Raw genomic sequence first — 15604 nt, 5'->3', positions numbered from 1 at the left:
GAACATGGTTAAATTGTTTCAAATAACATTATAAGAGCAACAATAGTTATAAAAACACATTCTAAAATGAAATTAATAGAACTATTGTTAATTTTTCACAAGGAGCGTTTTCTAGGCCACATAGTGTGTATAAAAGAGCTCTATTTGGGAATCACAACATCTGGTAAGCTTTGATTTTCCGAGGTGTCGGTCGATTCTGAGAGGCTATTCGGTAGGCTGCAGTTTTATAGTGAATGTTTACACCCAAAACCTGAAAATTCCACAAATGAAGTAGCCTGTAGCCTAGATCGATATGAGGTTTGGGTATTATCAGGTGAGAGTGAGAGAGGATGACGTGGAGAGACTGTTCGGACTTGTTCTGGGCATTACAAGTTCGTGGTGATGCCATTTGGGCTCACCAACGTGCATACAGTGTTTATGGATTTGATGAATCGGCTATGCAGGCCGATGCTCAACCGATCTGTTATTGTGTTCATTGATGATATCTTGGTGTATTCCAAGACCAAAGAGCAGCACGAGGAGCACCTTCAAGATCTTCTAGGAGTATTGAGGTGGGAACGGTTGTATGCCAAGTTCTCAAAGTGTGAGTTTTGGTTGAGAGAGGTTCAATTCCTGGGACATCTTGTAACGCCCGTAGATTAGGGCTAGTCAATTTTAGGACAATAAGCATCAAAAATGACCTTTTGATGGAAGATTATTTTGAAGGAATAATCTTAACTAAGTTGTAGTATATGTTACAAGGATTCCATACATATAAAGAACGCCAAAATCCGAGTTATAACGAAGAAGTTATGACCTGTAGAAGTTTCGCGACAGAACCGACACGACGCTGAGTGACGTAAAACGTGAATTTATGTTAGATCGATTTCTAGCCTTAGTGATCTAAACGAAAATCGTAGAGTTCGTTAAACCGAGAGCGTGCATAAAAAGAACGTCAAAATCTGACTTCGTATGAGAAAGTTATTATTTTTCTAAATTTCAACTTAACAGTACGCAACCCAAAACTCGAATTCGAGATCGAGTGATTTCTAGCCGAAACAATCTAAACGAGAATCGAATATCTCGTTGATAGTATTCAATGATAAAAAGACACACGAAAACGAACATCAGATGAAGAAGTTATAAATTTATAACGGAGTTTTCTTGTTCCGGCCTACTAAAAATAATATAATAAAAATAAAATCGAAATCAGCCGACGGAGTCTAAATGAAAGTTGTAGAGCATAGTCTCACCTACATGTGGATATAAAGAACGTCAAAAATAGAGCTCGTATGAGGAAGTTACGTAATTTTGAAGTTTGATTAATCGGGTTACGCTAAGCGTAATGGAGTACGCCCAGCGTACCCGAAACTGCCTCAGCTACGCATGCAGTGACGTCACTCGAGCTGTAAGCATGCCATGACGTCGAGTACGCCCAGCTTAACCGAAATTACGCCCAGCGTAATCAAGGTTTCCAACAACTATAAAAGGAAGTCGAGGGCAACCGAGATCTTTTGCTCCATTCTTCCTTCCTCTCGCGTTTTTACCCCGTTTTACGTGTAAGAAATACACCGAAGCCCCGGTATCATTCCCGAGCCCCAAAAGCATGTCCCGAAGCCCCGAATATCCCGAGAAGTGGTGTTTTTGAGCCGAAGCTCTGCCCGCGAGAAGCCCAGTTTTTGTGAAGATCTCCTGGTTTCACCGAAGAATACTACTTCTATAAGCCGTAGCGCTGTCCGATCATCTTCTGATCAAGTGAGTGTGTAGTTACTTTCTTCTAACACATAAATACGAAGTATTTGCTATGAAATACATGCTATGTGTTTATATATTGTTTGTCTATTTGAGATGGGCATTGAATTGATGTTTTATATAGGTGTTAAATGATTTAGACTGTGTAAGTATTTGTATCTACGAAAATGTTGGGTAGAACATGGGTAGATGGGATAGTTGGTGACTATGGAGTTAGCGCCTATTGTATAAACCTTGGCGACGATGTGACTTCGTGCCTATTTGATGAACCGTGGCGACTATGGAGTTAACGCACGTTGAGTAAAACTTGGCGACTATGGAGTTAGCGCTTGTTGAGTAAACCTTGGCGACTATGGAGTTAGCGCTTGTTAAGTGAAGCTTGTTGACTATGGAGTTGGCGCCTAATAGCTATGGATTTAGTACCTGATAGATAAACTTTGGCAGCAATGGACTTCGTGCCAATTCCTTAGGTAAATCCTTAGGAATGAATGAATGAAGGATAGTTGGTTCTTAGGGTAAAATCTTAAGAAATAAAGAAGATAATGGGGATGAGTAATTGGGTTGATTGTTTGCTGATTAAATATAATAATTATATTACTGTGGGTTGAAAACCCTATATGCTCACCAGGCTCCCAAGCCTGACCCATTCTGTTTTCTTTGTATCACAGGTATCAATACGAAGACATATTTCACTGAGGGATTAAAGGAGATGTAAATCATTAGTGTAAATAAATGTATGTTCTGTTTATGCTTATGTGTCTGTATCGGAACATGACATCCCGAGATTTTGTTATATAATGAAAATACTTTTCTTTAAGAAATGCTTTGATAAATTTTTATCATATTTTGTTTTGGGAACAAATTCTGCAACAGTTTTCTTTAAGTGGTTACTCTGATTTTAAAAACAAAGCATAAACAAATCGGTCTTTTCTGTCTGTGAAATTGGGGATGTCACACATCTCGTTAACCAAGATGAGATTTTGGTCGACTAGTCCAACGTAGAGGTCGTGATGTAGTGGGAGGTTCTGAAATCTCCCTCAGAAATCAGGAGTTTCTTGGGTTTTACGGGATACTATCGAAAATTTATTTAGAATTTCTCTAAGATTGTGGTACCCTCACTGGTTTGACGAGGAAGGGAGTGGATTTCTGATGGGGCCCTGAGCAACAGTCAGCATTTTAGACTCTTCGGCAGAGGTTATGTGAGGCCCCGGTATGGACCCTTCCGGAGGGAGTCAAGGATTTTGTGATATTCTGCGATGCATTTATCGCCGGTTTGGGGAGGCCTCATGTAGAGAGGACGAGTGATAGATTATGCTTCACGGAAGTTAAAGCCGCATGAGACGCAATATCCTATTCATGACTTGGAGTTGGGGGCAGTGGTGTTTGCCCTCAAGATTTGGAGACATTATCTTTATGGGGTCCGTTTTATTATTTACATGGATCACAAGAGTTTAATAGATCTTATGGATCAACCGAACCTAAACATGAGGTAGTGCATGTGGCTGGATGTGGTCAAGGACTATGACTGCGAGATCCTTTACCATCCGGGTAAAGCGAATGTGCTATCCGATGCATTAAGCCGCAAGTCGGTTGGGTCTTCAGTTGAGGATATGTGTATGGGGATATTCGTTGATTCTATGCTTTTGGGATTGATCAGGGAGGCTCAGGCACATGGAGTTGGAAATGAGAACTGGAAGCAGGAGAGGATCAGAGGTGAGATCAATAGGTTTGTCACTGATAGTCGAGGGTTGTTGACCTGGTGCGGTTGGGTTTGGGTTCCAGTTTCCGGTGGGAGGAGGCTCATAAGTTTCGCTTTTCTATACACCCGGGAACCACCAAGATGTATTGGGATTTAAGATTGAGCTACTGGTGGCCGTGTATGACGAGGGAGATAGGTTGGTATGTTAAGAGGTGCTTGACCTGTAGGATGGTCAAGGCCGAGCATCAAAGGCCACATGACAAGTTGCAACCTTTGGAGGTTCCCATGTGGAAGTGGGAACATATCATCATGGATTTTATCACTAAGTTGTTGAAGACGGCCAAGGTTTTTAATGTTATATGGGTCGTTGTGGATTGATTGACCAAGAGTGCCCACTTTTTGGCCATCTGGGAGATCTCTTTGGCCGAAAAGTTGGTTGATGTGTATGTCTGGGATATCGTTGCTCGTTATAGGGTTCCGATCTCCGTTGTTTCAGACCGAGATTTTCGGTTCACTTCCTGGTTATGGCAGAAGTTCCACGAGGAACTGGGCACGAGCATTTCAACAGTGCTTATCATCCACCGACCGACAGTCAGAGTGAGCGGACCATCCAGACCCTTGAAGATATGTTGTGGGAGTGTGTCATTGATTTCAGTGGGAGTTGGTATTTCTAAGTACCTCTTGCATAGTTCTCCTACAATAACATTTATCACTCCAGCATTGGTGCCTCACCTTTTCAGCTCTTGTATGGTCGGAGATGTCGTTCCCTTATATCTTAGGGAGAGGTTTGTCATATGGTTATGGGAAGGACCGAAGTAGTCCTTCAGACCACAAAGCTTATTCAGTAGATTAGACAGAGACTGCAGACCGCTCAGAGTTGGCATTACAACTATGCCGACCGACGCCGATCAGAGTTGGAGTTTCAGGTCGACGATATGGTGCTCCGGAAGGTCTCGCCCTGGAAGGGTATGATATGCTTCAGGAAGAGGGGGGGAAATTAGGTCCTCTGACTATTGGACCTTTCCATGTAATCGCTAGGGAAGGCAGGGTGGCTTACCGGTTGTATTTACCGAGTGAGCTCAATCAGATCCATAACACTTTCCATGTTTCTTAGTTGTGAAAGTGTGTGTTGGACAACAAGATGGCGGTTCCTTTGTATGATATTCAGGTTGATGAGCACCTGAATTATATTGAGAGACATGTAGCTATTTTGGAAAAAAAATGAAGGTCCTACATAACAAGGAGATACCTTTGGTAAAGGTTCAATGGCAACATCAGAAAAGCTCTGAGTGGACCTGGGAGCCGGAGGCTGAGATGCGGGAGCATTATCATGGGTTATTCGTCGTAGCGGACTTTGAGGACGAAGTTTGATTCAAGTGGGGGTGAACTGTAACGCTAGATTCAGGTGCACATTTTATTATTTTGATAAAGTTAATATTTCAATTTTGACTCCTCTCACGACGTGAGATTTCATGTCGCGTCGTGAGGAATTAAATGATCACGCATGCCATTTTGAGGCTCACGATGTGAGTAATGGATAGCTCATGACATGAGATTTGTCTATGTGGAAACCCTTGGTTTTGAGGGTTTCACTCTGTATTTAAAGGAAGTAAGGGCTAGGGTTAGCCCACCCCCAGCCTCCATCACCTCCTTACTTTGCCTTTTGAAACTCTAACATCCATTGTTGATCTTTGAGCTCATTTGTGGTGTTTTTAGCCAAGAAGAAGAAGAGGAAGAGCATCTAGTTCATCATTTCTACATTCATGCCTCACCATCATCGATTTTGGCACCTTCTGGACATGTTGTGAGTTCCATGTTCCTTTCTTTATGAGTCCTTAAGCTTAGATATAGGTTTTTGTGCTTATTTAACTATATTCAAGTTGATGTAGTGAATGGAATCCATAAAGTTGCCAAATTTATGGATCTCCAAGGTCCCTTGAGTGTTATAGTTGATAGATCTGTTGTTTGGTGGAGTTTTATGACTCTTGCATGAGATTTGGTGTCATATTTCATCATTTGTGCCCTAGTTGGAGTTGGGACGTTCTTGGACATGCATGTCCAAAAGCCATGATTTTGATGACATTCTGGAGTGAATAAGGCTATATGGAAGGTTTAGTTGCTTGTCTTAAAGGATCCAAAGTTTCATTAAGAACTTTTGATCTAGGTGTCTTCATGATGTGAGGGTTTGGGGTGCACGACGTGAGGATGCCGATCCTCGACTATTTTAGATTTTTCGGATCACACCGTGACCATTAGAGGGGCCACGATGTGACCCTTGGCTGTGAGGCTTTTGGGTTCGGCTTAACTTTGACCTTGACCATGATTTGACCTAAGGGTATTTTGGGTATTTTGAGTTGTATTTGATAATGGTCATTATTTGATGAATAGATTTCATTAAGCTTTATTCAGAGTTTTGTTATGTTCAGAGATCTTGCTCAGACTAAGGGGTGAGTCTTCCTTACTGTACTTGCAGGTCAAAGGCATCAAGACTGGCCCATTGGATTGATATCATGGTTTACCATATGTTGTTATGCTGTAGTGTTCTGTTAGATCTGTATTATAGTGTCTAGGGTGTTGCTATGCGGTAGTGATTTGTATATTTGTCTGTTTGTTTGTTGGCTGATTATATGTTTATCTGTTATGTATATGTTAACATATTTTGAGTTGTAGTCGAGGCTTTATTGCTTTGTATCTGAGCCAACAGACTAGAGGAATTCCAACCCGATGGTTAATTGGGCCTGAGGGTATTCCATCCCAAGGATGTTTTGACCCATTATATATTGGCATTCCAACATGGGGTATTCCATTCTAAGGATGACTGGACCCGCAGGTTGACTGGGCCTGAGGTATTCCAACCCAATGGTTGATTGGGACCGACATGTTGTTTCATATGTTATTTGTTTGTGTGTTGGTACTTTAGGGGAAACTCATTAAGATTTGGATTACAGATTTAGTTTATGGTTTCAGGTACTTCTAATGATCACGGAAAGGCGAATGCGTGCGTACATATCCTCCTGTTTGATGACATTATGATTTTGGGATACTCTGATATTCGATAAACAATTTGGACACCTTAGTTTTGTAAACATTTTTATGATATGAGTTATTTTTGAGTGTTTTAAATTGTTTTGATTTTTGGGATGTTACAGATCCTTCTAGTACTAGGACTTCGATAATATGAATCCCCAAGAGTTTGAAAAAACTGTAATTTTTTTTTGAAAAAAAATGCATTTTTTTTTTAAATTGCAGTTTTTTTTTAAAAAAATTTATCAATTTTTTTTTTCAAAAAGTCATGCTTTCTATAAAAAATTAAAAAGTCTGCATTTAAAAAAACAAAAAATACTATTTTTTAAAAAATATGAAAAATTGATTTCTGATGAAATTTTTTAGAGATTTATATTAATATGCCAAATAACATAAAAAATTAAACATTAATGAGATTGGTAAGATGACGATCATATCCTTAATGAATTACTTTTGATACAACGCTCCATATTAATATGAGTTGTCAACCGATCTCACCTTTATATATATATATATATATATATATATATATATATATATATATATATATATATATATATATATATATATATATGTATGTATGTATACACACACACACACACTAGTTTATAACCCGTGGGAACCACAGTTATAAAATTAATTAGACTTTTATAGTAAAAAATCAAAATTATTAATCATTTATTTTAAATAAATTACTAATTAAGAGATATTTTTATTAGTTATGTGAAATTATAATCGTTAATTCAAAAAAATATGTAAAATTAATTTTTATTATATAGACATTTTATTTGTGAATTAATGATACAATAATATAAAATTTAAATTTTAAAATAAAGAATAAATATATTGACAAATAACATAACATTAATGAGGAGGTATAATAAATTTTAAATGGAGAACTAATAGATTGAAAAGCGGCAACACATTAATTAAGAGATCTAATATGGTGACACATAGTAAAATAACTACTCTTTTATTAGTGTGTATATATATATATATATATATATATATATATATATATATATATATATATATATGTTGTAAATAATTGAATGACAGCATTTCCTAATGTCAAATGTGTAAGAGTTATTTTCAACTCTTATGATAAATATGTCAAATATGTGTAAGAACTCATTAATTATGTCTAGTGATTAACTAGTATAAATAGCATTATCACATATGTAAAAGATACACCAATTTGAATATTTTATATAAGTTATCAAATTCTCTCCAAATCTCCTTTCTTCTTTCTTCTTTCTTAAAGGTTCTTAGTTTAGTTTTACAAATCTTCTTTTAATTACATCAAATTTATAACACGTTATCAGCATGAAAGCTCAAACAAAGGTTATTTAGAAGTGGAAATCACATCTATCTTAATCAAGTTACATTATGTCCAACATTGCAAAGCTCGAGTTTGCAGCACTTGAAGTTAGCGGGAAAAACTATGTGCCATGGATGATAGATGTAAAAATGCATCTTAAGTCCATGGGAATCTCAAATGCTATAAATGAATTTAATAATTGCTTGGCACAAGACAAAGCAAAAGCACAAGTTTTTCTTCGTAAGCATATTGATGAAATGTTAAGATTTGAATATCTTGATGTTACTGATCCAAGTATTCTCTGGAATCTTTTGAAAGAAAGATTTGATCATCAAAAGGAAGTTATACTTCCAAATGCTAGAGATGAATGGAGAACACTGAGGTTTCAAGACTTCAAGAAAGTAAATGAATACAACTCAGCTTTGTTCAGAATATGTTCACAACTCAAATATTGTGGACAAGAAGTTACTGATGAAGATATGTTGGAGAAAACTTACTCCACATTTCATGCAACAAACATTACCTTGATGCAACAATATCGGATGCAAAAGTTCACAAGATATTCTGAACTGAATGCATGTCTGCTCGTTGCAGAGCAAAACAATGAACTCTTGATGAAAAACCATGAATCTCGTCCAACGGGATCAGTAGCACTTCCTGAAGCAAATGCTACAAATATTGATAGTCATCGAAACAATACACGTGGACGAGGGCATGGTCGTGGTCGAGGACGAGGCCGTGGCTATTTTAATCGAAACCAAAGCCATAATCAGAACCATAATTCTGGTCGTGGACAAGGTAATAATCGTGGTTGTGGCCAGAAAAGGAATAATTACCAACATTCACAAAGAAACAATGTCCACATACAAGATAAGGCCAAAGTGGCAAGGCATGACACTGGGACATCACAAAAATCTGATGGTTCATGTTATAGATGTGGTAGCACATGCCATTGGTCAAGGACCTATCGCACACCTGCACATCTTTGTCAACTTTATCAAGAGTCAATTAAAGGAAAAGGAAAGGAAGCAAACCTCATTGATAATGTTGAATTCACTCCGCTAAATGTTGCTGATTTCTGCAATGACATGGAAGACATTAACTAAAAAAAAAAATCTATTATTGTGTTAGTAAAACTGTTTTTCCTTCGTTTATTTTGCATGTAATGCCTTTCCTTCAATAAATGAACGTTCTTTTAATAATAATTATGATTATGTTTATTCACTTATTATTCCTTTCATATGTGAAGTTTAATATGAGTCCAACTGGAGCACAACACCAAGAAAAGATTGGAGATCTTTGTATAGCAGATAGTGGTAGTACACATACTATTCTGAAATCAAAGAAATATTTTTCAAAATTAGTACCAACAAAAACAATTATACATACAATATCAGGTCCTGCAGACTTGATAGAGGGAACCGGGAAAGCCCATTTTATATTACCAAATGGTACAAACTTTTGTATAGAAAATGCCTTATTTTCTCCAAAGTCTAATAGAAACTTATTAAGTTTCAATGACATATATTTCAAAGGATATGACACAAAGACTGTGACCATTGAAAATAAGAAATATATGTATATTATAGACAAAAGTCATGTGCTTGAAAAACTACCAACACTTGATTCCGGTTTGCATTATACATATATACATATGATTAAATCAAATATGGTAATCAAAGGAAAACATTGTGATCCTGGGACATTCAGTTTATGGCATGATAGGTTGGGCCACCCAGGATTAACAATGATGTGAAGGATAATTGAGAATACACATGGGCATCCATTGAAGGACCAAAAGTTCCCTCAATCCAATAGCATAAAACCATGTATATCTTGTTCCCTTGGAAAGTTAATTATAAAACACTCTCCAATGAAAGTTGAAAGGGAATCACCTAGATTTCTAGAAAGAATTCAAGGTGATATATGTGGACCGATTCACCCTCCATCTGGACCATTTAGATACTTTATGGTCTTAATAGATGCATCCAACAAATGGTCTCATGTTTGCCTATTATCAACTCGTAATATGGCATTTGCAAAGCTTCTTGCCCAAATTATTAAATTAAGGGCACATTTCCCTGATTATACTATCAAAAGAGTGAGACTTGATAATGCTGGTGAATTTACTTCACAAGCATTTAATGACTATTGTATGTCTGTCGGAATTATTGTTGAGCATCCAGTTGCTCATGTACACACACAAAATGGTTTAGCTGAATCACTGATTAAACGTCTCCAACTAATAGCTAGACCATTGATAATGAGGACCAAACTTCCTGTGTCTGTTTGGGGCCATGCAATCTTACATGCTGGATCATTGATACGCATAAGACCAAGTTCATATCATGTATATTCTCCAATACAACTTGCTTTCGGTCAAGAACCAAATATATCCCATTTGAGAATCTTTGGGTGTGCAGTATATGTCCCTATTGCACCACCTCAACGGACAAAAATGGGTCCTCAAAGAAGGTTGGGAATATATGTTGGTTATGAGTCAGTCTCTATTATAAGATATCTTGAACCATTAACAGGTGATGTTTTCACAGCATGCCTAGCAGATTGTCAATTTGATGAGGCAAATTTCCCATCATTAGGTGGAGAAAAGAAGATCATGGAAAAGGATGTGTCATGGCATGAGTCTTCTTTATCATATCTTGACCCTCGCACAAGGCAATGTGATATAGAAGTTCAAAAGATAATGCATTTCCAAGAAATGGCAAATCAATTACCTGATGCATTTACTGACACAAAAAGGGTGACTAATAGGGGTGTAAGTGAGCCGAGCTACTCGTGAGCTACTCGGGATCGACTCGTTAAAAGCTCGACTCGAGATCGAATTAAACGAGCCCGAGCCGAGCTCGAGCCTAAATATAAGGCTCGTTTATTAAATGAGCTCGAGCCGAGCTTCAATTAATGAGCTCGCGAGCCTAAACGAGCTTAAACGAGCCTCTCTCTCTCTCTATATATATATATACACACACACACACACATACATATACACACACACACATAGAGGCTCGTTTAGGCTCGATTAGGCTCGCGAGCCCACTAAATTGTTCATGAGCCGAGCTCGAGCTCGAGCCCGAGCTTCCTCAAATTAAACGAGCCGAGCTCGAGCTTTGTCAGGCTCGGGCTCGGCTCGGCTCGTTTACACCCCTAGTGACTAAATCATATATACCCGCTGTCAATGTTCCAGCTCGAATTGACATTCCACATGGACAATCTGATGATAAAGTCACTCAAGAGTCTAAAACACGCCTGAAGCGTGGAAGGCCATTTGGTTCTAAGGATAAGTACCCACGAAAAAGAAGAGGAGCAGAAAATGCACTAGATCATGAGGAAAGTGTTCCTGGAGAAACACGAATTATTCAAATTCCCCCAGGAAAAGAGGATGATGCACAAAATTATGGTCAGCCAAATAGAATATGTGACCAAAATGAAACTGACAGTATAAATGCAATATTATCTTATTCAGCTGCATGTGATATTATGAATGATGATCCTGAACCACAATCTGTCATTGAATGTCAAAGAAGAAATTATTGGGCTAAATGGAAGGAAGCTATGCAAGTTGAATTAAATTCTCTTAACAAGAGAAAGGTTTTTGGGAACATTATCCTCACACCTGAAGTTGTGAAACCATTAGGATATAGATGGATCTTCGTACGAAAAAGAAATGAGAAAGACGAAATTGTAAGATACAAGGCCAGGCTTGTTGCTCAAGGTTTCTCTCAAAGACCTGGAATTGATTATGAAGAAACTTATTCACCGCTAATGGATGCAACCACTTTCAGATATTTAATCAGCTTGGCAGTATCTAAAAATTTAGAGATGCGTCTTATGGATGTTGTTACAGCTTACCTGTATGGATCACTTGATAGTGATATCTATATGAAAATCCCTGAAGGATTTAAAATGCCTGAAGCGTTAAGTACAAAACCCAAAGAAATGTATTCTATAAAATTACAAAGATCTTTGTATGGTTTAAAGCAATCTGGGCGCATGTGGTACAATCGTTTAAGCGATTATTTGACAAGTAAAGGTTATAAAAATAACACTATTTGTCCATGTGTATTTATTAAGAAAACAACATCTGGATATGTGATCATAGCAGTCTACGTTGATGATCTGAACATCATTGGAACGAATAAAGAAATTCTTGAAGTGATTGAACTTTTAAAGAAAGAATTTGAAATGAAAGATCTTGGAAAAACCAAATATTATCTTGGTTTACAGATTGAGCATATGCCTAACGGAATACTTGTGCATCAATCAAATTACACAGAAAGAGTCTTGAAACGTTTCAATATGGACAATGCAAATCCTTTAAGCACTCCAATGGTTGTTAGATCATTAAATATTGACAAGGATCCATTTCGTCCATGCGAAGAAAATGAAGAAGTCCTTGGTTCAGAAGTGCCATATCTAAATGCAATTGGAGCTCTTATGTATCTTACCAATTGGACTAGACCTGACATTTCTTTCGCAGTAAACTTGCTAGCAAGATTTAGTTCAGCCCCAACAAAAAGACATTAGAATGGAATCAAACATATTTTTCGATACCTTCGAGGAACTAGTGATTTAGGGTTATTTTACCCTAAGATTCAAAACAAGGTTTGATTGGTTATGCAGATGCAGGTTATTTGTCCGATCCTCATAAAGCTAGATCTCAAACTGGATACGTATTCATGAATGGAGGTACTGCAATTTCCTGGCGTTCTCAAAAGCAAACACTTGTTGCCACATCCTCAAATCATGCTGAAGTAATTGCACTAAATGAAGCTAGTAGAGAATGTACATGGTTAAGATCAATGACACAACTAGTTTTAACTTCATGTGGACTTGAAAAGGATATATGTCCAACTTTAATATATGAAGATAACTCAGCATGTGTCGCTCAAATGAAAGAAGGATATATCAAGAGCGACAGGACAAAACATATACCTCCAAAATTTTTTGAGTACACTCAAGAGCTTATAAAGAACCATCAAGTTGAAATCAAATATGTTCAATCCAATAACAATGCAGCAGACCTTTTTACGAAGGCACTTCCTACTGCAATATTCAGGAAACATGTTCATGGCATCGGAATGCGACATGTGCATAGAATATAATGTGACAGATGTCTAAATAAGGGGGAGTAAACTATACACTGCACTCTTTTTCCCTTCGCTAAAGTTTTTTCCCATTGGGTTTTCTTTAGCAAGGTTTTTAATGAGGCAGTACTTCAAGGTTGAACTCTAATTTGAAATGATGTCATCCAAGGGGGAGTGTTGTAAATAATTGAATGACAACATTTCATAATGTCAAATGTGTAAGAGTTATTTTCAACTCTTATGATAAATATGTCAAATATGTGTAAGAACTCATTAATTATGTCTAGTGATTAACTAGTATAAATAACACTATCACATATGTAAAAGATACACCAATTTGAATATTTTATATAAGTTATCAAATTCTCTCCAAATCTCCTTTCTTCTTTCTTCTTTCTTAAAGGTTCTTAGTTTAGTTTTACTAATCTTCTTTTAATTACATCAAATTTATAACAATATATATATATATATATATATATATATATATATATATATATATATATATATATATATATATATATATATATATATATATATATATATATATATATATATATATATATATATATATATATATATATATATATATCAATTTTAAATTGTTTTGTCATAAAATGCTTCTAGGTTGTTCATGCTTTGTATATATATTTATTGATTACAGAAGGAAGATGATGAACGGAGGACTTACACACGACCCTTCAGTGTCTTCCCCTCTTTACAATACCATCATCACTAACGCCTAACGGTCCCCCCTCCCCCTTCTTTCCAACTACCACCTCCCTCTCCTATCTGTCCCTCTTGCTAATACCCGTCAAAAGGTTCGCTCCCGTATCATTCTATCAAACTCCTCCAGAATGAGGCACGATGGTCTTCTCTCTGTCTCCAGAAACACATCCAGCAAAATAATCCCGTCAACTTACATCACCTCCACTTCATTCGTCATTGATCCCTCTTACGCCGCCGACCACAAACCCCTTGTCGGGAATGGCTCTCCTTTATCATTCCGTCGTTTATCCAGAACCCGCTCTGGAATCTCCACACTTATACGCTCCTTTCTAACAGTCATATCAATCCCTGCTATCATTCCGACCTTCCGGTGGCTGACTTTGCCATCCCAGCTCTCACTAACGCCGTCGCTCGGCCGGAAAGTGACGGGCACATTGTTTGGAAACCGAAGAGGACGCGTGAGCTTTGCGGTGCAGTATGACCCACGATCCACGCCTGTACTGATCATTGAGCTGGCGGTATCCACGGCGGTGCTCGTGAAAGAGATGTCTTCAGGGCTGGTAAGGATCGCTCTTGAATGCGAAAAACAACAGTCGCGGTTGGGTGCGCGTGGCAGAGAAGGCAAGCTGTTCAACGAACCCACATGGACGATGTATTGTAACGGAAGGAACTGTGGATACGCGTCTTCAAGGGCGTGCTCAGATTCCGACTGGCACGTGTTGAGCACGGTGCAGAGTGTCTCGGTGGGAGCTGGTGTGATACCAATGGTGGAAGACGGCAGAAAGAGAAACAGTGGTGGTGAGTCGGAGGGAGAGTTGCTGTACATGAGAGCGAGGTTTGACCGAGTCGTTGGGAGTCGGGACTCGGAAGCTTATTATATGATGAACCCGGATGGTAACGGAGGGCCTGAACTCAGTATATTTCTACTCAGGATATAAGTCAAAATCTAGTAATGTCAAAAGTCTTCCAATTTATTATCTTTTTATCATATAAAAGTCTTTGAATTCGCAAATTTTTATAAATAATTTAGCAAGCTTGATGGTAAATTCGACTGTAAACTTTAGATTTTGGCGTGGATTGTTTAAATTTGATGGCGTTTGAGTGTATGTAAATTGAATGGTTTGCCTGTCTAAATGTAAAGAGATAAAAATTCACATATAATAGCATTGATTCAAGAATTCACATTATTTTCTTTATTTTAAAGAACATAGTGATTTAACTCATTCGAGTTCGTTGTTGACCCATGACGTTTTCCGCATTTTACATGCAATATAGTTTTCACGTTTGCCATTAGTGTTGACTGTTGAGAGTATTATTTTTCTTTACAATTTTATTCCTACCACTACTAGAAAAATAAAAATAGGTATTAGCGACGGAATAATCCGTCGGAAAATACTAACATGTTACTGGCAAATCTCCAACAGGTTAAGAAAAACATATTACAACTATTTTAACGACCCATTTCTAACGGTTAGCGACAGAAAAACATTCGTTGGTGATCCGTTACAATGTTCTGACGGTTTACTGACAAAAGTAAAAAAAAAAAATAGATTTCGTCGTCAATATGTTGTTATATTATAAAAAAATTTTGATACCGGCCAAATTGAATTGTATACCCGGATATTTGTCCTATTTACTAGAGTTGTAAATCCGATCCATTTTTTTTTTTTTTTTTCTCTTCAGGTGAATTGAAACCTAATTTACCCTTCACACGATCTAAGACACTTCGTCAGCTACGATTTACGCACCAACTTCAACATTTGATTTGGAGGGCCAGAAATAGAATATGTATAAAAATCGGTGAACATGGGATCATAACTAAAATTTTATATTTTTGGGGCTGATAGTATAAATTTAAAGTAGAGAGACTATTTCTAACAAAAATAAAAATAAAAATAGAGGAGGCCACAACCCCTTGCCACTATAAAGCTCCGCCCTTGCCTTCATGCTACAAGCTCAAAGCACCAATTTAGATCAAATCATGTGCATAGTTGTGAATCG

General features: G+C 37.4%; 2 protein-coding genes across 2 annotated transcripts; both read left to right on the top strand.

Moving 5' to 3' along the window:
- The first annotated feature begins 7843 nt into the window (after positions 1-7843).
- On the top strand, positions 7844-8881 carry LOC145016094 (uncharacterized). Its single transcript, XM_078974513.1, has one exon. The coding sequence runs from the start codon at positions 7844-7846 to the stop codon at positions 8879-8881; it is 1038 nt and encodes a 345-aa protein (XP_078830639.1).
- A 4679-nt stretch (positions 8882-13560) lies between these two features.
- Positions 13561-14751, top strand: LOC145017498 (protein MIZU-KUSSEI 1-like). Its single transcript, XM_078975520.1, has one exon. It carries the CDS (start codon positions 13732-13734, stop codon positions 14539-14541), a length of 810 nt encoding a protein of 269 aa, XP_078831646.1. The 5' UTR covers positions 13561-13731; the 3' UTR covers positions 14542-14751.
- The last annotated feature ends 853 nt before the right edge of the window (positions 14752-15604 follow it).

The sequence above is a fragment of the Lactuca saligna genome, chromosome 9 (genome assembly GCF_052625555.1).
Source record: "Lactuca saligna cultivar CGN05327 chromosome 9, ASM5262555v1, whole genome shotgun sequence".
Lineage (NCBI taxonomy): Eukaryota > Viridiplantae > Streptophyta > Magnoliopsida > Asterales > Asteraceae > Lactuca > Lactuca saligna.
The sequence above is the reverse complement of the archived record's forward strand: the minus strand, read 5'-3'. Positions and strand labels throughout refer to the sequence as shown.

What these genes read in the sequence shown, in the direction of transcription:
- LOC145016094 (XM_078974513.1), top strand. Translation starts at nt 7,844, where the DNA reads ATGTCCAACATTGCAAAGCTCGAGTTTGCAGCACTTGAAGTTAGCGGG.
- LOC145017498 (XM_078975520.1), top strand. Translation starts at nt 13,732, where the DNA reads ATGAGGCACGATGGTCTTCTCTCTGTCTCCAGAAACACATCCAGCAAA.